General features: G+C 30.6%; 3 protein-coding genes and 1 long non-coding RNA gene across 9 annotated transcripts; 2 read left to right on the top strand and 2 right to left on the bottom strand.

The window, feature by feature from the left end:
• The first annotated feature begins 1,891 nt into the window (after nt 1-1,891).
• LOC123888362 (putative F-box/FBD/LRR-repeat protein At4g13965) lies at nt 1,892-3,945 on the top strand. The gene is made up of 3 exons (XM_045937400.1): nt 1,892-3,169; nt 3,300-3,449; nt 3,649-3,945. Exons 1-3 carry the CDS (start codon nt 1,892-1,894, stop codon nt 3,943-3,945), a joined length of 1,725 nt encoding a protein of 574 aa, XP_045793356.1.
• Nucleotides 3,946-12,718: 8,773 nt separating this feature from the next.
• LOC123888363 (putative F-box/FBD/LRR-repeat protein At1g66290) lies at nt 12,719-14,817 on the top strand. The gene is made up of 3 exons (XM_045937401.1): nt 12,719-13,984; nt 14,160-14,309; nt 14,506-14,817. Exons 1-3 carry the CDS (start codon nt 12,719-12,721, stop codon nt 14,800-14,802), a joined length of 1,713 nt encoding a protein of 570 aa, XP_045793357.1. The 3' UTR covers nt 14,803-14,817.
• Nucleotides 14,818-16,155: 1,338 nt separating this feature from the next.
• LOC123891822 (probable protein phosphatase 2C 68) lies at nt 16,156-17,797 on the bottom strand. Its single transcript, XM_045941706.1, has 4 exons — nt 17,557-17,797; nt 17,065-17,456; nt 16,720-16,965; nt 16,156-16,634 (listed from the first exon to the last, which is right to left on the bottom strand). Exons 1-4 carry the CDS (start codon nt 17,795-17,797, stop codon nt 16,302-16,304), a joined length of 1,212 nt encoding a protein of 403 aa, XP_045797662.1. The 3' UTR covers nt 16,156-16,301.
• Nucleotides 17,798-18,927: 1,130 nt separating this feature from the next.
• Nucleotides 18,928-22,011, bottom strand: LOC123888365. Of its 6 annotated transcripts, XR_006802048.1 has the most exons (6): nt 21,698-21,999; nt 21,438-21,608; nt 20,613-20,726; nt 20,305-20,419; nt 19,961-20,029; nt 18,928-19,305 (listed from the first exon to the last, which is right to left on the bottom strand). It is a non-coding gene; the product is annotated as an uncharacterized LOC123888365 (long non-coding RNA). The 6 variants fall into 6 exon arrangements; XR_006802046.1 differs by having other exon boundaries at nt 21,438-22,011; XR_006802044.1 differs by having other exon boundaries at nt 20,613-21,608; nt 21,698-22,003.
• Nucleotides 22,012-23,676: the final 1,665 nt, after the last annotated feature.

Genomic DNA, 23,676 nt, shown 5'->3' on the forward strand with positions numbered 1-23,676 from the left:
GAATATAAAAAGACATGCGTAACAATAAAAAAAAGTTTGAAAAAAAAAATATTAGAACTAAAAAATGGATAATTTTGGCATTTTAAAATAATTATGAGGACAATTATGTCAAAATAATTAAAATGGTATTGATATATTTCTCCTTCCCTCCCCTCTCCTCCAAATCCCCCCAATTTGGGGGAAGCAAAAATTGGAATTTGGAGGTATTTTGCTCACCTCCTCTCACCTCCCCTCCCCTCCTAAAAATTGAACCAAACACAATTAATTAAAATATCCCTTCACCTCCCCTCATCTCCCCTCCAAAACCCCCGAACCAAACAGACCCTAAAGGATTCTTATGTGGGCTGAACAAAAAAAACAAGTGTTCTTATGTGACCTGTTTATATCAAGAAAAATAATAATTGGGAGTTGACTTTTCCTTTCTTGATCATTGATCCCCGGGCTCTTAAGGTGGGTCGTTACCTAGAAATACTCCAACGATTAAGTTAGTAGGAATTTGAAATATTATTAAAACTGATAAGAGCAAATAACAAATTAGTAAACTTTTTAGTAAAATTACTGATGTTTCTATGTTCCTATTTATGTGCATCTTATTATTTCTATAATATTTTTTTTATTGAGTAAACTCTATAATTTTTTTTATGCACTCTATAATCTTGTTATTGTTTTTTAGTTTTTAATTATTTTTTACTAACTATAATCTTTATTGTTTTATTTTTGTTCTTATTTTTATGTATAGATTCATATTTTTATTCTGCTACTATTTTTATGTATATCTTATTAATAGAGTAAAATTACAATGAATTATACTCCCATCGTTTCAAATTACTTGTCATTTTAGAAAAAAAATTGTTTCAAATTTATTGTCGTTTTGATAATTTAAGGTTATATTTTATTTATTATACCCTCCTTCCTAATTATTTTATTGACTAAATTTTATATAATCTTTTTATTGTTTTTTTCTTTTCAGGATAGTTGTTGAAACTCAAAATGACTACAACCTGTTAGTTACATATCTAAGTCACTCATGTAAATTTCAAATATCTATGGGTAGTTGTTGAAATCGTAAAAGATTTATATATTTGGAAAACTAAAGTTTGTTTTTTAAGCTTTCAGAAAAAAAGTTTGTTTTTTTTTTTAAATTTTTTTTGGTACATAACCTATTAAATTTATTGGAAAGAGAAAGTGTGTGAAAAAACAATTCATTGGTGAATTAAAATGAGGTATAATAGAAAAATAAGGTGCAAAAATACACTTTCTTTAATTTTTTGTTTTTTGTTTTTCTTTCTAAAACGATAAATAATTTGAAATAGAGGAGTATAAAATTGGGAATATTATTAAAACAAAGAACAAATTAGTAAGTTTGTTAGTAAATCTTAGTAGCTAGAAGTAGATCTTATTATAAAAAAAAAAAAATCTTTTTTTTATAAGATAAAAACATCCTTTATTAATTTTTTTCCCTTATATTAAGGATTAGAAGGAGTAATTGATAGTTGATTTTCTTAATCTTATTTAGCTCTAATTCTATATATAGATATAGATGAAAATCCTAATTCACAGTCACTAGGTTATCGATCCAAGCTGTTGTCATCATAATAAATCCCAGAAAGAACACAACAAGCTTTTGAATCCAAACTCTGATTCTAAGTGCCGTGTTTCCTTAATTCCTTCTGGTAAATATTATCTCTCACTTAGTATAATATTATTTTATATATGCTGGTAGAGATTTATTTATTTATTTATTCAATTTTGTTTACCTATTCAAATAACAATTGGTACTTGTTTTAATAGCATCATGATGAATTAATGCACAAGTATATTTTTTTGTTTGATTGATTGTGCTATTAATTCAAAGTCTTGTGTGTGTTCATTATTGCTTGCATCAGAAGCAATGAAGAGGTTTAAAAATCTCAACAGTGATCTTCCCGATAGTATTTTGTCGTATATCTTCTCGAAATTAAGTTTGAAGGATTTGGTGAAAATCAGCACATTGTCCAAACATTGGTTTCGCGAATGGAGATTATTAAAGACGGACCTCAATTTTGACCTTGATAACATGTTTGATTGTTATACATTTGAAGAATTGCGAGAAGATGTTCAACTCTTTCAAAGGGTTCAATCACAATTTGCCACAAGATTGGATCGATTCATGCTGCATTATCAAGGTGACGTGATTAGTTCAGTTCGAGTAAAATTTCCATTAGGCTACGAACATAGTGATGTCATTGATAAATTGATTTCTCAAGGAATTGCTAAGGGTGCTAAACGTATTGAACTGTTAATCTCAGATAGCACTAAAGATACTAATATTGATATGGACATAGATAAATACGAATTTTCCTTTACCCTCTTATCTAACACGGATTCACTGATGTATCTGCATCTACAAAGGTGCCGAATAGTAACTCCTATCGACTTCTCTGGATTGAAAAATTTGAGAACTCTTGTGTTGCACCTAGTTGATGTGGAGCAGGATATGCTTCAGGGTCTATTTTCAAATTGCATCCATCTTGTGGACTTCACCCTTGATAATTGTTCCTTCTTATCCGACTTGAAAATAATCAGTCCGACATTGTCTCATTTGAACATTGTTAAATGTGAGGTTTTTGATGATGAGAATATAGATATCATTGCACCAAATCTCTTATCCTTTGAATATTATTGTTATAGTGGTTGTCTAGGGCACCCATTGAACATCAAGGCTCCTATGTTATCCCATTTTAGCTACCGCGGTATTGAAATTTCTACATTCGTTGGGTTTTCTGGTTTGAAAAATGTAACAACAATTGCGTTGTATAAACTCAGTGAATGTCTCCAAACTCGGGTTTTGCCTCTTTTGTTTAAAGAATGTCTCCAACTTAAGGACGTCACCATTAAGAATTGTGTGATCAGATCTGAAATGACGATTACCAATCCAAAGTTGCGTCATTTGAAAATAGTTGATCTTGGTGGCTATGTCAATGTACCTCCTTATAAGATAACTGTTGAGGCATTCAATCTCTCATCCTTTGAGTATAGTGGTCCGAAGAGGATATTTTATGTTACAGCTCCAAGCTTATTGAAGGTTTTTTGGAATGAAGCTGTGAGTGAGAAAAATCGATATTCCTTGGGTCCAATTCCAACATTACATCATATTGAGAATCTAGCTATGACCACGAGCCATTCACAGGTGAGTAATTCAAAATTCATGTTTGTTAGTTGATGTTTATAGTTTCTGAATACCAGCAAAAAAAGTAACACATTTGTATGTTCACTCTTTTGACTGCCTAATTTACTTTAAATGTTACTGGTGTGTACAGATAAAAGAATTAAAGATGGTCTTTGGTCAATTTCAAAATCTTAGAGGATTGGAGTTATTTATCGATGAAGCACATGATCCTATAATTGGATACTTTTCGATTTTAGATATTTTAATGGTCTCTCAACGTCTCCAAAAGCTTTCTTTGACGGTGAGAAGAATGTTATCGAACATTTTTACTTTAGTCATATTAGTTTATACGGTATATATTGCATGTTATGCACAATCGGTGTTTAATCTCTTCTTTCAACTAAAATACTATAATAAGTATTTGCATTAGTGTTATATATGCATGATGAAATTTTAAAATTTGATGTGCAACATAGTGATTGTTATTTTTCTAATTTCAGGTTCGAAATTCACGTGTGGTTCGACTTAAAAGAGAATATGCAGGATTTTTTCACAGTGATTTGAAATATGTTGAGTTGAATGGTTGTGTATGCACCATAAACGCAATTGAGTTTGCTAGGCAGCTATTGAGGAATGCAAATTCGCTTAAAAAAATTACTTTTGGCTCTCTTGACAAATTCTATATAGGTGCCGGAAGATGGACTACAGGCTCCAATAGTTATTGGTTTGAACGTAATTTCATTCATGAAAGGCTTAAAGATGAAGTAAAAGGACAATGCAAACTTGTAATTTTGTAGTCTTATTTTATTTATAGTGAATTTCTTGGTATATAAGAGCATTAAGGCTAGCAGGATATGTGAGATTCAATTTTCCCCTCATTTTGTTGTAGAGATGAGATGTGTATTGTTACTGATTTGGTTTGTTTGAATCAACAAATCTTTTCATTTAAGTATTCTGATTGACAGGGTGATATGGGTATGATACTAAAAAGTCATTTATTTAGATTAAATATCTCTTAAAAAAACTCATTTATTTAGATTTCCTAATTTATTGATATGTTTGAAAATATACTTAGATGGATATTTACAGGTCATGATTCATGTGATATAATGAGCATATTTATTTTTTAAAAACGATAATTCTCCTTAGAAATCATAAATATTCGAATGCAGTGATACATGTACAGGAAAATAAAATACCATGAACTTTCAAATTAAGATGCATCCAAGTCTAATAGTTTTAAGACTCTTGAATAAATCTCTGGTTCTTCTGATAGGAAAGTTCCTGTAAAATTTGAAGTCATGAGTTTGCATGGTTGGATTTTGAATGAGTTCCTTGCTTATAGCTGAAGCAATGACCAAAAAATCAACACTTCAGTAGTTCAATGTTGCACTCAAACAATCACCCTGCTTATAGCCAAAGCAATGACCAAAAATTAAAATGTATCATCTTCCTTCTGCATTCATGATTTTGTTGACCAAAAAGCTAATAACAAACTTCAAACTAAGTATTTAAGTCTTGCATAGGCATAAGCAGGGGCGGATCTATTCAGGTGTGAGGGGGTGCACCTGCACATCCTGGACCTTGGATATTTAGCCCAGTTATTCTGTTTATTGCAATTTTGCACCCCTAGAATTTTCAATTTGCACCACTTTTGCACCACTGGCCCATGATTATCTTAGCCACGCGTCAATTAATGCTCACTTAATGCAGAATGATGTGTCGATTTGACTTTTTATTATTTTTAAAAGCCAAAATGCATCCCCATAGAGGATCGAACAGATGCCCCCAGGTAACAATGAAGTGCTTTTGCCATTCAACCAAAGTATTTAGAGTTGCATATATTTGTATTATACCCATAACTTTCTATTATGTTGCTTAAATATATTATATTTTTTTTATTTTGTATCTAAATACTAACTATACTTATGATAAATAATTGTTTAATATTTATATTTTTCATATTTAAATTTTCAAGTAATAATGACTAAAATTTACTTAATTTTTTTTTGACTTAAAATTTACTTAAAATTTGATGTGGTTATTAAAATTTAAAAAATTTAATATATATTTTAATATTTATTATTTTATTTAATAATTATTAATATATATAAAAGTTTGCACCCGCTGACTCGGGATCCTGAATCCGCCACTGGGCATAAGCCTAAATAATGTGTATTTACAATTTAGGCACACACAAAATCAAAAAATTAAAAGAAAAATAATATATTCACATCAGTCAATATCATTTTAATTCTTTTTTATTTAATTTATTTAATTTGTGTGAGTGTGCCTAACACCTATCTTTTATATTTGAGCCTATACTAGCATTTCCCTTGGTATTCACCTATCAATGCAATCATGAGAAATTGAGAATTATCAATTATTTAGAATAAAAAATTTATCTCTCCAATTTTTAAGGGAAATAGTGTTTGATAATCTGAAATTCATACGGGAGATAAGAAAAAAATATATCAAGTAATGTTCAAATCAGAGATTAATTAAATTTTGATACTCATAATCGACAATTAAATTTTTAACTTAATCTGCAATTGATAATTTTACTTTGAATTTAAAAATTTAAGTATTACATATTAAAGAAAATATATAAAAAAAACAAAAATTATTTATTACTAATTCTAAAATAAGAAACCATTTTTTTTTTGGTGTAAAATAAGAAACCATTTTGAATAATAGATTAATCACACACAATTGATATTATCTCATTTTCATGAATTAAATATGACTAAAGTCATGCGCTTCGATCACAAATAACACAAACAACTATATACATGATGATACCCACCGATTGTAAAGCATGCATATCTCTCATTTTTAATGTATTAAATGTTATTTTTGAAGTCATTGATATCATATGAGAATGAATATTATATACTCCACCCGTCCCAAGTTATAAGCAAAAAATATATATTTCATACTTATTAAGAAAAGTAAAATATAATGATTTGAATTATGACATTTTGTGTTTTTCTTAAAATAAATTTCATGGAAAGATGTAAAAAAAAAATTATTGGTTATTTTATTTGACAAGAAACAAAAAATATTGGTTATTGATTATGGGAGAAAAAAAGAGTAAATTAAATTATGAGGATAATTATGTCAATATAATTAAAATTGTGTTAAAATTGACATAATTGTTACGTAAAATTGTAATTAAAATTGACATAATTGTTATGTAACTACAATTTTAATTATATTGACATAATTATCCTCGTAATTTTTTTTTTGAACAAACATAATTATTTTTTATTTTTTTGACAAAAACAAAAATAAGCATAATTATTTTAAAATGACTCTTTTTTTTTTTTTTATGTTCCTAACTTTCTAATCTTTTTTTTTTTCAAATTATTTTTGTACATAGTATTTTTTATATGGTTTGTTTAATGGACATAAACAGCCAGAATAAAAAAAAAAAACTTTACACACTCAATCAATAAGAATGCTCCAACTTTGTCAAAAAAAAAAAAGAAAAAAAAATGCTTCAACCTTCCTTGTCATAGAACGAAAGTGGGGTTAAATGAGGGTGACGTGGCGAAAAACATGATTGTGATTGGTTGAGTGTGTAAAATTTCTTTACTCTATCTGCCTATATCCATTCAATTCTTTTTTTTTTTTGTCAGAAAATATTCTCATATTATGTCGGATTATTTTAGAAGTATCTAATAATTTTATCACCGAACTTTTTATTCAAATTGTGGATTATTATAAAAAAAAATTAGAATATAGTTTTTTGTGGTTTACTTTCATTTTTTTTACCAATTAAATTTTCATGTTTAATTGTTTATAAAATATAGTTTTAAAAATTATGAAGCTATGATAAGATTACATGGATAAAAAAGTAAATTAATTTTAGAATTTCTCCTCTTCCCTCTAAACCAAACATATGTAGTTGAAATCTCTCTCCACCCCTCTTCTATTTTGAACCAAACACATAAAAAATTAATAAAACACCTCCATTCATTCCATTGAACAAAACAGGCCCCTCAATGTCTTTTATATCTCTTGTACAAATCTCGTGCTATTGTGATAATTGATTTCACCTTTTCCTTTGGTGGAAATGTTATTATCTTGTGGATGTAATGCTTGGAGTTCTTCTCGAATATTCAAATGTTCACAATTGTGATCTCGAATCCTGGACCATCAGCCCTGTTATAACATACTCCCTCAGTCAACAAAAGTGAATGGATTTGGTCCAAATCTTTAACCAAATACATTAAGTTTCTTTAACTCATTTTTGTTTATATTTTGGGACGGATGAAGTACTCGATAATTTCCAATTATATCCATTCCTTCGGGAACTAGCATCATTTGTTTGTAAGTTAAACCCCACATTTCAGCTGCAAGTTTTACGGCGGGAGTTGCAAGTCTCCTTGCAATTCACCGCACAAAAAATGTAACACCCCTTTGATTTTTCTTTATAAAATCAATAATTAATTTATTTCATAAAAGGTGTCACACACTAAATTTTTCAGATCATCATGTATCAACTATATATCGACATTCATACATAAAACTGCGCTCCACTTGCCAATATAACATAAAACTGTGCTATACTATACATGCCAATATAACATAAAACCGACATTCATACATAAATTCCTCTAAATTTTTCACATCATGTATCAACTGTATATTGACATTCATTCATACATAAAATTGTGCTAGAACTGTCAAAATGGGTCGGACTATCGGGCCGGCCCACTAGCCCTATATATTTACATGGGACGGGGTTCAAAAATTGCGGGTCGGACCTTATCGGATCAAGTTTTTTCATGGGCCGTCACGGGCCGGGCCACAGGCTTTTGGGTCGGCCCCTTAAAGAATTAAAAAAAAAAAACTGAAATTTTGATTTTGAAACAAAAAGATATTTTGGCCCCTTAAGTTTGTTATTATCTATACCTATATATAAAGAGGATACAAAAACTTTTGTTGTGCAATTTTCATAATACCAACTATACCCATATTTTTTTATTTTTTTTTAGCAGCAAAATTTTTTTATTAACAAACTCACCATAACATAAGGATTTGATAGGCTCTGCCAAGACTATGAAAGCACGCTTGAGTTGGGCCTGATTGACCTTATTTCCAACAAAAAATTTGATAGGCTCTGCCAAGACTATGAAAACACGCTTGAGTTGGGCCCGATTGACCTTATTTCCAACAAAAAATTTGCCAGAGCCAAAGTTAAATATTAAAATTTCCATTTTGGACTTAAAATACATTGAAAAACTTATAATAATACAGAAAATTTATTTATTGATATAAATTGTTTCGCATAAGCTTAAAAGTAAGTCAATCTAAGGGTTCGTTCGGCCCAGTTTTTTTTAGAACTTTTGCAAACAGCTAATACAATTTTTATATATTATTATAAGTTTGTCAAAATAGTTTATGATAAAATAGCTTATAAAATTACAATTTTTACTGGCGTGAACTTATCTACTATATAAGAAAAGAATGTACATATGAAATTCCAAATTTGCCCCTTTTTCATTTTTTGACACATAATCAATTCAGGGTTATTTTGTGTCTTTATTAAAAAAAGTTAGTAGAAAATGCTAAAAAATTTCTTAGTAGGAATCGAACCCTTAACCTTTTAGTTACACTTCTTATTAGATTTACCACTAAGCCATATGAATTAATTTGTTATATTTTTGGAACCAACATATAATCAACATGAGTTAAGTTAAAAGAAGAAAGGAGAAGTGTTTATTTATTTTTTCTTTTTTATAATAAGAGAGTAAAATTCATTACAAATAAAAGGAGAGATTCAATGAAATTCTTTATTTCAACGTCATAAGTGCATTATACCAAATAAGACAACAAATGTATGGTTTATTTTTTTTACAATATAGAGGTACATGATGTTGTTTCCATTTATTTATGATATTTTATTTGAGTCCAACCCTTTCTTTAGTGTAATTTTATCATTTATTGTTTATGTTTCGTTATTTTAGATTCACTCAACTTGATTTATGGACTTCAATCCAATATTTAATTAAGTTAATTTTCAATTTGTAGTTCAACTCAATAAATTTAATTAATTTAATACAAGAATATGGTGGGAAAAAACTGAAAAACTCCCGTAAAAAAAATGGTGAGACAAAAACAATAAAAATTGTCAGTTACCTCAAGAGGATTATTCTCTACAGTTGCGCGTGAATGATACATTTAGTTTTAAAAAAACAGTAAAAATTAAATACAAAGTTGAAAATAGTTAAAAAATAAATGACATTTTTTAGAAGTTTTTTTTTTAAAGATTTTTTGTTTTTGATATAAGGACTAATATTTTTTTTAACAAACATATATTAACATAGAAAACCTCCCCAACACAAGACGTATCGAGGTAGACTACAAAAGTTTACAAAGAGTTAGAGAAACAAAACCATAAACAAATCACACAAGAAAGATATAATAAGAAAGATATGACTTTCGTTCTTATGAGATTTTTTTATGCGGAAGAAAATTATTGGAGAAAAAAAAGGACTAAAATATTATGTTGCCTATTTTTTTTTAATAATTTTACGGGTTATATTCAAATTAATACGGGAACCTAATTTTTATGGATATATCTACGGGTCTTATATTTTTACTCATATATTAGTAAAGTTGTTTATTTTTTTTATAATTTTACGAGTTATAGTCATATATTAATATGGGGACATAATCTTTCGTTTGAATTCTACGGGACCTATTTTTTCTTTTTTTTTAGACTAACAACAAACAATATTCATTTATTCAAGTAAGTAGAGTACGTGTGAATCTGCACTGAATTTGAATCGGAGCAAATCTGCAAATCTGAACAAAACAAACATTGCACTACAACGGAATTAAACCGGACACCGTACCAAGACGCGAACTCAAGACAAAAAAACTCTGCACTAAGACGGGATTAAAACAACATCAGACAAGAACAACAAAAGAAAACTCAAATGAAACATAAGAATGCGTGAAAAATCACTTATTTAAATAAAAAAAATATAAAACAATCAAAAAGGGGTGATTTTAGATCAAAATTAATCCAAAATCACCCCTCTTTGAAAGATGAACAAGAATAAAAAGCAAAAAGTAGGGTTTACTATGTTGTTGTTGTGGGGCGGCTATGAAAGCAAAAAGTGACATATGTTTTTCCTCTTATTAATAAGATTTCATGTTCTTTAATAATTTATGTAGGACTATATATATTTATACTCATCAATTAATAAGATAACCCTTTTTTTTTATTTGTACGAGACTTATAATTTTAATCATATATTAATAAAGTTGTTTATTTTTTTATAATTTTACGGGTTATACTAGATCAAATATTAATACAAGGACCTAATTATTTTGTTCATTTTTACGAGCCATATATTTTTTTTTATTAATATATTAATAAGGTTGCTCATTCTTGACATATATTTATACTCATGCATTAACAGAAGGATATAATCTTTTGTGTGATTTCTGCGGTGCCTGTGTTTTTTTTTTGAACAAACTAAAATGAATTTTATTATTAATAATGAGTCCTGATTGGCACAAGGTGTGCCAAACAAAACAACAACAGTTTATACCATACACGTACGCAGGGCCTATGTTTTTACTCTTATTAATAAAATTTACAGTTTTTAACTATTTTTTGTGAACTTATATTTATACTCATATATTAATATACGATAACCTGATCTTCTGTGTGGTTTATGCGGGACCTATGTTTTTTACTCATATTAATACGATTAATACGTTTGTCCGTTCTTTTATAACATATACGGAACCTATAAAATACTCATATATTAATATGGAAACTTTTTTTTTGTGATTTCTACGGAGCTTATACTTTTATTTATATATTAATTAAGTTGCCTATTTTGTTTTACAATTTTACGGGTTATACTCATATTTAATACGGTGACCTAATTATTTTGATGATTTTTGTGAGACCTATATTTTCACTAACATATTAACAAGGTTACCTATTTTTTAATAATTTTAAAAGGATATATTTATACTCATATATTTAATACAGGGACCTAATTTTTTGGTGATTTTTACAAGGCCTATGTTTTTACTAATATATTAATAAGGTAACCTATTTTTCCATAATTTCTACATTATCATTTATATTCAAATATTAATACGGAGACATAAGGTTTTTTTATGATAGTTTTACCATTGTTCTTTTTCTATTTTTTTACCAAATATTATATCTTTCTATTTTTTTAATCTTTTAATCTACTTCCCAATAAATTACTATTTTATGTTATCAAGTGAAGTTTTCAATTTTTTACTATTTTGTTTAGACCTATATTTATAATTATATATTAATACGAGATCCTAATCTTTTGTGTGATTTCTGGGGACCTATGTGTTTTTTTTTTTGGTACATGGGGACCTATGTGTTTTACTCATATTAATAAGTTTGCTCATTCTTTTATAACATCTGCGGGACCTATATTTAAACTCATATATTAATATGGAAACTTTTTTGTTTGTGTGGTTTCTACGGGACTTATATTTTTAATTATATATTAATTAAGTTGTTTGAAACAAAAATAAAATAAAAATTAAGTTGTCTATTTTTTTTTACAATTTTTCTGGTTATACTCATATTTAATACGATGACCTAATTATTTTGATGACTTTTGCGAGACATATCCTATATTTTCACTAACATTTTAATATGATTGCCTATTTTTTAATAATTTTTACGGGACTATATTTATACTCATATATTAATACATGGACATAAGTTTTTTTTGTGATTTTTCAACACCTATGTTTTTACTAATATATTAATATGGTAGCCTATTTTTTTTCTTCATAATTTCTACATTATCTATATTTATATTCCTAAATTAATACGGAGACCTAAAGTTTTTTTGTGATGGTTTTACCATTGTTCTTTTTCTATTTTTTTTACCAAATATTATATCCTTTCATCTTACCAAGTGAGGAGCGGCAACGCCGCGACTCCCGTGCGGACGCACGGGTGTCCTGCTAGTAAAATAACATAAAACTTAATTTATATTACATAAACTAAAGTTGGGTTAGACGAACCCTAAATAAACCCATAATTGCAGGCAAACTTATTTAATACCCGGAAATTCCGGGAATCTAAACTATTATTTTATAAAAACAATAATTTATTTTCCTGTAAAAAAAAAATAAAAAATTATTTATTTTTTGCGTCAAATATAAATTATTTATTTATTTTGATCTTATTCGTCTCTATCATATGTTCCCAATCAAACAAGCCCTGATTCTATATATATAGATGAAATCCTAATTCACTAGGTTATCGATCCAACCCCTTAATTTCCAGAAAGAACACAACAAGCTTATATCATAATAATTCCGACATTCTAAGTACCGTGTTTACTTCTGGTAAATTATTTCACTTAGTAGGGATTTATTTGTTTATAATATATTTACATATATTATTAGTTGGAGGCTATTAGTATTCAATCCAAAAATCTATAACTGCTTGTGTGTTTACTTGTTTGATTGATATTTGATTGATTGTGCTATTAATTCAAAGTCTTGTGTGTTTTCATATTGCTTGCATCAGAAGCAATGAAGAGATGTAAAATTTTCAACAGTGATCTGCCCGATTGTGTTTTGTCGTATATCTTCTCGAAATTAAGTTTGAAGGATTTGGTGAAAACCAGCACATTGTCCAAACATTGGCTTCACGAATGGAAATTATTAAAGACCGACCTCAATTTTGACCTCCATAACATGTTTGGTTATTATACATTTCAAGAGTTACGACAAGACCTTCCACACTTTGAATCTGAATTTGCGACAAGATTGGATCAGTTCATGCTGCATTATCAAGGTGCCGTGATTAGTTCAGTTCGAGTAAACTTTCCATTAGGTGATCAACATAGTGATGTTATCGGTAGATTGATTTCCCAAGGAATTGCTAAGGGTGCTAAACGCATTGAACTGTTATTATCACATAGAATTGAAGATATTGGTATTTTTATGAACATATATAAACAAGAATTTTCCTTTACCCTCTTATCTAACGCGGATTCACTGATGTATCTGCACCTACAGGGGTGCCGAATAGTAACTCCTACCGACTTCTCTGGATTGAAGAATTTGAGAACTCTTGTGTTGCACCTAGTTGATGTGAAGTATGATATGCTTCAGGATCTATTTTCCAATTCCAATATTCATCTTGTTGACTTCACCCTTAATAAATGTACCTTCTTTTACGACTTGAAAATTATAAGTACGACATTGTCTCATTTAAACATTGTTAACTGCATGGTTTACACTCATGAGGATATAAATATAATCGCCCCAAATCTCTTATCCTTTGAATATACTGCTAATAGTGCTCGTCGAGGACACCCATTGAACATCAAGGCTCATATGTTATCCCAGTTTAGCTACCGTGGTACTGAAATTTCTACATCCGTTGGGTTTTCTGGTTTGAAAAATGTAACAACAATTGTGTTGTATAAACTTGGTGAATGTCTCCAAACTCGGGTTTTGCCTCTTTTGTTTAAAGAATGTATCCAACTTAAGGAGGTCACCATTCAGAAATGCCGGAGTATACGTGAAGTGAAAATTACCAATCCAAAGTTGCGTCATTTGAAAATAATTGACTGTGGTATCGAATTACCTCCTTATAAGGTAACTATTGAGGCATTGAATCTCTCATCCTTTGAATATAGTGGTCAGAGGTGGATATTTCATGTTACAGCTCCAAGCTTATTGAAGGTTTTTTGGAATGCAGCTGTTAGTGCGAAAAACCGATATTCCTTAGGTCCAATTCCAACATTACAGCATATTCAGAAACTAGCTATGATCACAAGCCATTCACAGGTAAGCAAATTCAAAATTGATGTTTGTTAGTTGATGTTTATAATTTCTGAATACCAGCAAAAAAAGTAACACATTTGTAGTTACCAGTTCACTCTTTTGACAGCCTAGGTTTTGTTTTAATTAATTGCCTCACCTGTTGCGTTTAATTTACTTTAAATGTTACTGGTGTGTACAGATAAAAAAATTAAAGACGGTCTTCGGTCAATTTCAAAATCTTAGAGGATTGGAGTTATTTATCGACGAAGCACATGATCCTAATATGGGATACTTTTCGATTTTAGATATTTTAATGGTCTCTCAATGTCTCCAAAAGCTTTCTTTAACGGTGAGAAGAATGTTATCAAACATTTTTACTTTAGTCATATTAGTTTATACGGTATATATTGCATGTTATGCACAATCGGTGTTTAATCTCTTCTTTTAACTAAAATACTATAAGTATTTGCATTAGTGTTATATATGCATGACGAAATTTTAAAATTTGATGTGCAACATAGTGATTGTTATTTTTCTAATTTCAGGTTCGAAATTCACCTGTGGTTGGACTTAAAAGCGAATATGCAGGATTTTTTCCCAGTGATTTGAAATATGTTGAGTTGCATGGTTGTGTATGTACTATAAATGCAATTGAGTTTGCTAGGCAGCTATTGAGGAATGCAAATTTGCTTAAGAAAATTACTTTTGGCTCTCTTGACAAATTCTATATAGGTGCCGGAAGATGGACTACAGGCTCCAACAGTTATTGGTTTGAACGTAATTTTATTCATGAAAGACTTAAAGATGAAGTAAAAGGACAATGCGAACTTGTAATTTTGTAGTCTTATTTTATTTATAGTGAATTTTGTATTTCTGCTACAACATAGAATTTTGTAGTCTTATTTTATTCGTAATCCTAATAAATTTTGTTAATCTTAATCCCATATTGAAGTGATCTTTAATAATAGGAAAACCAAGTAGCGTACGTGGAGATGATCTTATATCCTTTTCGAAGTGATCTTTAATAATAGGAAAAATAAGGTACTAGAAAGAACAAGCCATGCATACATCTCATGGATTGGTGTGAAATCATTGTCTTTTGAAACATTATGATATTGTGTTTTCCCTTCTTGGGGAGAAAAAAAAGATTCGAGAGTTGTAGCAGTGACTCAAACTACTATTTTTCCTCCTCTATTCGAGGGTGCTTGATAAACTGTGGCAAGAATTGACAGGAACACAAACTACTATTATGAAATTTAAAATTTTCTCTATTCTAAATATGACTTCTTTTTGAGCTTTCATTGACAATAGAAACAGAAGTTTCAATTTGAAAAGGGGAAGGAAAAAATCCTAAACTGAAATCCAACCAAGTAAAAGAATAAAGACATTGTACTAGTAAATAAAGACCAAGTAAAAATGTATGTAACAATAACATACTTATACAACCAAGTTATACTCTTATTTCACGGGACATTTACAAGCTTTGCGCGCCTAGTTTTTTGATCAAATTCAACTCGAAGACCAAGTGCAGAAATGCAACTCAGCAACTACCTTTTGATTCTACTCATATTTCCCTACAATATATTCCTAACAGACCATATGCGCCATTTTCTAAGGTAAGGAAGGATTGTCTTCATCAGTAACACACTGCTGCAATAGCAGTAGATTTCGTCTTGTACAAGCTTTCTTCTTTACACACAATTGCCAATAAAGAAGTCAGTGTTACAACTTGAAACTTGGGTATTATAAAAAACTACACACTAACCTGAATCATATTGTTGTCACTTTCAAGACATACATTGAAGTTGATAATCAAAATGGTCATATCAATGATCCAACTCTCACCTCCTAAGAATTTTCAAAGAAGGCCAAGAGTTTGAAATCAACTGGTTTAATTAAGGAACAAGATAGAGATGCTTTTAAATCAGCAAAGTTAGACCTATAAAGAGATTGCCATTTAGGCATGAAAATGAGCCTGGAACACATGTATTTTGAACAGATAACTTAGTCCTTCTTCTAATATATGGCACACCGTTGAAACTATATTCGGTATTTTCTAGTTCACTTTAACATATTTGAATGACACGAGGTCAATCACGTGGGTTTTAACTTTGAAACAAAGCCAGCAAATAAAACTGATACAGAGAATAAAACTGATTACTGTAAAACAGTATGTATGCAATGTAAAAGAAATGTTTTCAAACTTCCATTTGGAAAACTAAGGTACTTACAACAGAACTGAGTAAATGAAAAAAACTGTGGCATCTTATTTCCTAGATAATACATCATGTGTCACACATGACCACCAAAATTATGTAGGTATCTTATTTATTTCCTAGCTCTATGTTTCACCATACTCATCACCAATCTTCCCATAATCCCAGTGCTCATCAACTTTCACATCATAGCCAAAACCCGATGGTAGAACACTATCCGAGTGGCTTCTGTAACTGTTGTAAGTCTCGCTGTCTACTGTCACAGGAAGATTTAAGTCCAAATATACAACAATTACAGTTATATCATCATGATAAAGCGGCTTAATTAGTTCGGACGAAGTACAAGGTTTTCCGCTTATTTTCACTCCCTTAGGGGCAAGCATCACTTCCCTATAGGCTAGGCCCCATCTTTCAGCTGCAACTTTTACAGCCTGAGCTGCTAGCCTCTTTGCGATTCCCTGCAAAAAAAAAAACACACGCAAATCAAAAATAAAAAAACAAACCAAAAATTAACTAGCTAGCAAAGATAAAAACAAGCCGTACTTCTCGCGGATGGTCATTAAAGATTTTAGCAGCCTCCTCATTTGTTAATAATTTCCAAAATCCACCAGATCCAAATATAATGAACTTTTCAGTACCATCTAAATCTCTTGTATACAACTCTGGTTCTGCTGATAGAACTGGTTCCGTGAATATTGACGTAACCTCTTCTCCTGGTGCGGCTTTAAAACCACTCTCTGTAGTAAATTCAGCTTTTTTCAAATATGCATTGCCTATACATCTACTTGTCTGTTTGTTAAGTACACCAGCACAGCATATATATGTAAATTAGAAGTGAGTCATAGAAATGAAAGTATACATATGATATAATAAACACTTTGATGTTACCTCGCTTAAGCCTTTGACACGCCATTCCCCAAAGACATTGGAGCAAATGGTATCGTCGTGCCCGTGTAATGATTCGAGTTCTTGCCGAATCTCTACATTTCTGCAATTGTGATCTCTCAGCATTGGATGAACAAGCAATTCTGAACCAGGCTGGTTAGAACATAGTATAGCTCGCGAGTCTCCTAGATTGGCAAGATACAACTCCCGTCCCCAAATCAAACAAATCAAACAACCGGAGCTTACAACGCTCATATATGGGTTTCTCCAACCCCAATAACCAAAGTCAGCAGCCTTGGTGAATTCTTTCTCCATTTCAGAAAAGGTTTCTAACATAATTGTTTTTGCAGCATCCTTGGTCATATTAAATCTCTTCAGATACTTCTTAATACGGTCTGAAGTTAATATATAACATTAGGAAAAAAGAAACCAACTTTATGCAAATACAGTAAAGGGTTTCTAAAGATTGAAGTAAGAATTTAGAAAAAGACTAACCCAGTAGATCCTTGAAGATGTAATTGTTGAGATACCTAGCAGCAGAATCTCCTTTGTTTCCATCGTATATGCCAACAAAAGTTGCATAGTTGCACACCTCCACTTGACTTTTATCTTCCATTTTTAGGTTAGATTGAATGGAAGCCATAGAAAATTCACCACAAAAATGATTTTCCAGTTGCATTGACCAAGACATAGGATCTTGATCAAATTCATCAACATTATTATTATTATGAAACATTTTCTTTCTTTCAATTCTTGAAGACTAGAAAAGAAAAGAAAAGAAGAGAAGAGAAGAGAAAAGAAAAGATTATAACAGAAAGGAAGAGGATGAATGAATGAATGAAAGAAAGAATATTGAATACTAGTATATGTAGAAACTAACTTTTGTTTCTAACTAACTTCTGTTTTTTGAAATCTCTCTTTTTTTTTTCTTTTTTTTTTTTTCTCTTTTCTTTCTTGTTATAAAAGTGTTATTATTATATTTTCTTGGCAACCAATGAGAAGAAGCCACATAATTATATTGCATGTGGTACCCACAACTAATTTGTAACAAACTTTTATTTCACAAGAATATAGTTTGTTCCTATTAGTTGATGGGTAAACACCCCAAAATTATCAAAGGGTAAATTAGAAAGAAGAAGAAAAAAAAGCTTATTTTTTTACAAAATGATTTTTTTCCTAAATATATGGGAATTTGTAGTTTATTTTGGGTGGTCGTTTTCCTGATTATTTTATTTAGTGATATAATTAAAATATAAGTTCCGGTAAAAAAATATAACTTTTTTATTATATTATTTATTTAAGAAATTTAAAATTAGTTATTATTCAAAACAAATAAATATGTATGAAAGGTCAAAACATAAAAATGATTGATTGAATGAATGAATATTGAATACTAGTATATTTATAATGTAACTGAAACTTAGTGGTTTGTGTTGTGTCTCAGTATTCCTCTTATCACTTATATGCTATCTGAAGGCTAACAATATACATCATTGGATCATGCTTAAAATGATTAAAAAGTAGAAGCTAGATTCAATACATTTCTCTATACTAGAAAACTGCTTTGGAGCGTCGGCCAAAATGAGACGCTAAATGGTCAAAAACGGACGCTACAAGGTATTTAGCGTCAGCTTAGCGTCCATCACACAATAGACGCTTAAATGCCCGAAGCAAGACAGTTGCGTCCAGTAGACGCTATTTGGCATCCGTCTGAGGAGACGCTAAGCTGAAGCTACAATCATAGTATACGGCAGACGCTAGTAGCATCCATTTTTGTGTGACGCTATACATATGGTTTGGTTTTATTCAATGTTGCCTATAGAGTCTGTTTGGCGGACGCTATTTTATTATTAAAAAAAAAAAAAATTTAGTAAAATTCTCTCCCACCACAAAGATCCATAAAACAATAGTCATAGTCATATATATACAAAGTGACAAACACAATATCTCAACCCACAAACAAATTAAACGTAGTGTGAAACTGAATTTTGAGAATCTTAAAAGTGACAACCATTATGTCATACAACAACACTAAGAAAAAAAAACCAAGTATATGTCTAACAAATCGAAAGTAAAGTCTACACCATAAAACTATCAAAACCAAACATAATTTGTAAGACAAAATTGTGGCAAACATAAATTCTCTCGTGACGACGGCGTTTGCATAGTGTTGATTACTACATGTCTGGATAACTTACGAAGCATCCCTTTTACAAGTTGCACTTTCATATCATCAGTAACAACCTGGAAATTATACACAAAAGTGGCTAAATTAATAATGAGGCAATTCAAAGAGTAAAAACAAATTTCAAACTCAACGGAAATACAGCCAAAGTGATTCTCAATGAAATACAACAGTTCATGATATAGGCCGGACAGAACAAAGGTAGATAGAAACTATATATAAAGAGAAGATCAAAGAATCGTCTTCACCATCAAATTTTGACAAAGTTACATGATACTATCTATAATTCTGCCTAGTAATGTAGGCTTCAATATATTGATTATTATAGGGTGTGATGTAATGGTCCATTAACAGAAACTACAGAGCCACATTGGGTAAGTAAAGCAGGAAATTTCAAATTTTACATTGGCTTTAAGAGTACAAATAGATCAATCATGTTGTAGTTATATTGCATTATAAGAAAAATTTGATGCTTACCATTTGGAAAATATACAACCAAGACTCAACAAGAAGCTCCATACCATGGACAATCATTATATATTATGGGACTTTTCATCCTGATGCATAACAAGGTTACTTGTTTACCATATCAAAATTTCAGAGCCATTTTGAATGCCTTTTATAAACAAGAGTTGATATGAACAATCACACAGATTTTGTTTTTTAAATTGTATCTTTACAGAGCATAACATAAATATCATGTATTAAACTTACTTGTAAAGTGTTTCTGAAGCATTTCCTTCCATAGAGATCACAAATGAGCTGAACACTGAATACAACATGCTGAAATACCATGGCACATTAATGAAAATCTGAAAGCAATCAACATAAGCAACACTAGATAAACTAGAGATAAACGATTCCTAAATTATTACTATTACAATAATCAGCAACAGCAACAAGGGCATGCAAATAAACACATTTACAAGGCATAACTAAAACAATGGATTTCAGAAACACAACAAATACACATAAATAAATTAAAGTAAAAAAATACATAGACAAATTACAATGGTTCAGATTCTATTTATGCTTAAGAGAGAGGAAGAGAGGCTTACTGTGTTCATTAGAAAAGACGGAAAGCGAGAGAGATGAGGTCACACAAGATATTTGATGCAAATCAAACCATGATGGCGTCAGCTGTTGATGCTGCTCTAGCAGTGGCATATTCTTCTGCACAAAAATGGCATGCATTGTCATAATTTACAAGTTTTTATCTTGTACTAAAAGTAAACTTCAATGTCATACATAAAGAATAAAGTGCTTCTCTATTAACAAAATGTTCATAATAACAACGTAGCAAAACATTGGATGCGGTGGCAATATCTTAATGTAACATATACCAATGAGTTTGATCGTACTATACCTTCAGGGTAAGCCAACTTCTGCAAGGTTGTAGGAGTAATCATAATAGGCATTGTTGTTTTGAAATAATGACTTTAAAAACACCAGGATTCCGTCTGCACCTAAAACCAACATTCTGGAAAGGCGTTGTTGTTTTGCTTTGAATTATAGATAAACATTTGAACAAATAGGACCAACCCTGATTAACTCCCTCAAATTATGACAAGGAAGCTAGGACTAAAAAGGATTTCAAATATCAATCAGAAAAGGATAAAGAAAAGGAGATGATATATAGGAAAGGCATAAATTGTTAAGCTAGAAGTACAATGAGAAGATATCCAATGGATTTTATAGCATTTATTTAATTCTTTCTTTGAAGACAATCTAAATCAAATGAGAACATATGCATCAAATTAAACCTCAACATGGTGAAAACTTGAAACACGATCAAACAATATCATAATCATAATATAAACATTAGATTCAAAGTTCACATCAACTAACAAAATAGTTCACATCAGCTAGCATCCAATTAACAAAAAATAAATACTATCCTCTCATGTTTTATTTGCTCTTTAAATAAATACTAGAATGCAAATTGAATCAATTGATTAGGCAAAAAAAAAAATCTAGAAATAGCTGAGTCTAAACCCAGATATTTAGAATCATGCAAAACATTAATTTCTCAACTTCCCCATTTCAAATTCAATAATTTTTAAGATCCCTACTAACAAGTAAATATAAAAACTGTCACTTTGGAACCCTATTCCTTAAAATCAGATTCAGAAACATATAACTACCAAACCTAATTTCTAATTTTGAAACAAGAGCCTACCACGAATCTGACCTGTGAAAAATATCCGAAAAGAGTTGAAACGGAGAAAGAGGGGAACAGAGTCCCAGAACCAAAGACCTATGAACCTAGTGCTACCACATTAAATTCGGTCTCCGTCACATCACTTCACGACATCTCTTTATGGCGGGTGGTGCTCGACGGTGGGTGGCGGTAGGTGGTTTCCTGAAAGAGGATGAGGAATTTAATAGTTACTAAAATAGAATAAAGATTGTGACTGGTGAATAGACGAAAGTGGCAAATAGACTCCCGACAGAGAAGAAGAAGAAGATTGAGTCGCTGGGAGAAGGAAGAGAGGCATCGTGAAGGTCTGGGAGTGAGAAGGAAGAGAGGCACAATTTTAGGGTTTCTGTTTAGTTTTTTTCAACGGCAACGGAGAGGAGAGATGCGCGACAAGAGATTGAAGGAGAGTTGTTCTTCGACGGCAACGAGAGTTTGAAGGAGAGTTGCGCCAAATGCTTCTTCGACGGCGGAGGGATTAGGAATAGATCTCAATTTCCATTTTTGTGTCTTGGATTTTTTTTTTGTCACTTCATATATTTGGGCAATTGGTAAAGAAAATATAATTAATTCATATTATTGCAGTGTGGGAATTAAATAAAAGTGGGAAACTGAAGTGAAAATTTTTGGCTCTTAACAAATAGTTTTTTATTTTATTTAATTTATCATTAGAGTCCGCCTCAGCAGACTCAATGAAATAATAAAAAAATTATAAAATGAATTATTTATTTATTTTTTCATAGCGTCTCCATGGTGTCTCTAAAAGCTGACGCTAACTTTAAAAATTAAATTAAAATAATAAAATTACAGTAGCGTCTGTCAATCAGACTCAAAAGAGATGCTAGTAGCGTCCGTGTCGTGGCTGACGCTAAAAAATTTGAAGCTAAAACCCATTTTTCTTGTAGTTGCAATTCTGTTTTATTAATATATCATTGTCACCTATTTGCATTGCAACATAGCCAGATATATAAAAATAACATGCAATAAGAAGTAGAGCTATGTTTACTAAAATTTGGGATTAAAGAACAAAAACGTAACGAGAATCAAATCTTGTACAATTTCCATCGAAGCGAGGATAGCACCGATGGACCTTATTATTAACTTGCAAACTATACACCCCTTTAACTTGGAGCAAAAGCAATCTAATTCACCTAACTAGAAATACAGTTATAATCTAGATCACATTAGCTTAAGCTGGTTACAATGGATTATAGCATAAATACCAATATATATAAACACATTGTAATTACTCATTATGTGAAGATTCACTTTTTATCAATGAAGTTTTCTCTAGTGTTTCACTTTCTCAATATTCTGTACAGCATCAATACTAGAACTTTCTAGTGTTCAATATATTATAGAATCCGTAAATTTCGATTTTTCCAACTTACTTTTTGTTCTTCTAAAAAACGCGCTACAGTAAGAGAAGAAATCAGTGGATTAATCATTACTTCGAGAAGTAGAAGCTCATGCTTAAATCGGTGGATTATGCTGTGTGGGAGTTGAAAGCAAAAGTGTATTTGTGATGATAGCAAAGGTCTTGTAGAAGTTTGAGTTACTACTAGTACTTCCGAACATGGTATTTCGACGATCTCCTTTAGCTGAAATCTGCCTTTCTCGTAAATTCTTATCTTCCTATACGTAAACTTGTCTCAATTAAGCCTTTAACTTCAATATTTAGTTAGCAACTTTGATTATCATCTGGATGCAATTCCGTGACAGCTCTTGTTGAATTTTTGTGCTGGATTTTCAAAATTGTGATCTCTAGTCTAACCATCTGTTTAACAACCAGTCTTTTAAGTTGACCAATGCCCTTCCGAGAACCGAGTATAGCACGCGAGTCTCCAACGATGGCGAGATATAACGCCCCTCTCCATATGATACAAATCAAACAACCTGAACTAACAAAGCTATTCTATACCTGATGCTGTTGCTCAAAACCGTTTCTAGCAAACTCAATAAACCCTCTCTCCATTTGACTACCATCAATCAAAAGGCCATATTAGAAAGACCTAGCAGCAGACGGAAAGGCCACTATTCCTGCTGACTAGCTTCTCGCGAACTATGCTACACAAAATTTATAACATGGTTCAATCAATAACATCATCCCTTCTGTTAAAATTTGCACCAAACTTATTCAATTATTTAACCTTGTATAACAGTGGAGCAAAAAGAGTCGTTTTTTACATAGCAAGCTTAGAGCAAGTTCTGTGAAAGGATAATATTGAATTCC

The sequence above is a fragment of the Trifolium pratense genome, linkage group LG6 (genome assembly GCF_020283565.1).
Source record: "Trifolium pratense cultivar HEN17-A07 linkage group LG6, ARS_RC_1.1, whole genome shotgun sequence".
NCBI lineage: Eukaryota > Viridiplantae > Streptophyta > Magnoliopsida > Fabales > Fabaceae > Trifolium > Trifolium pratense.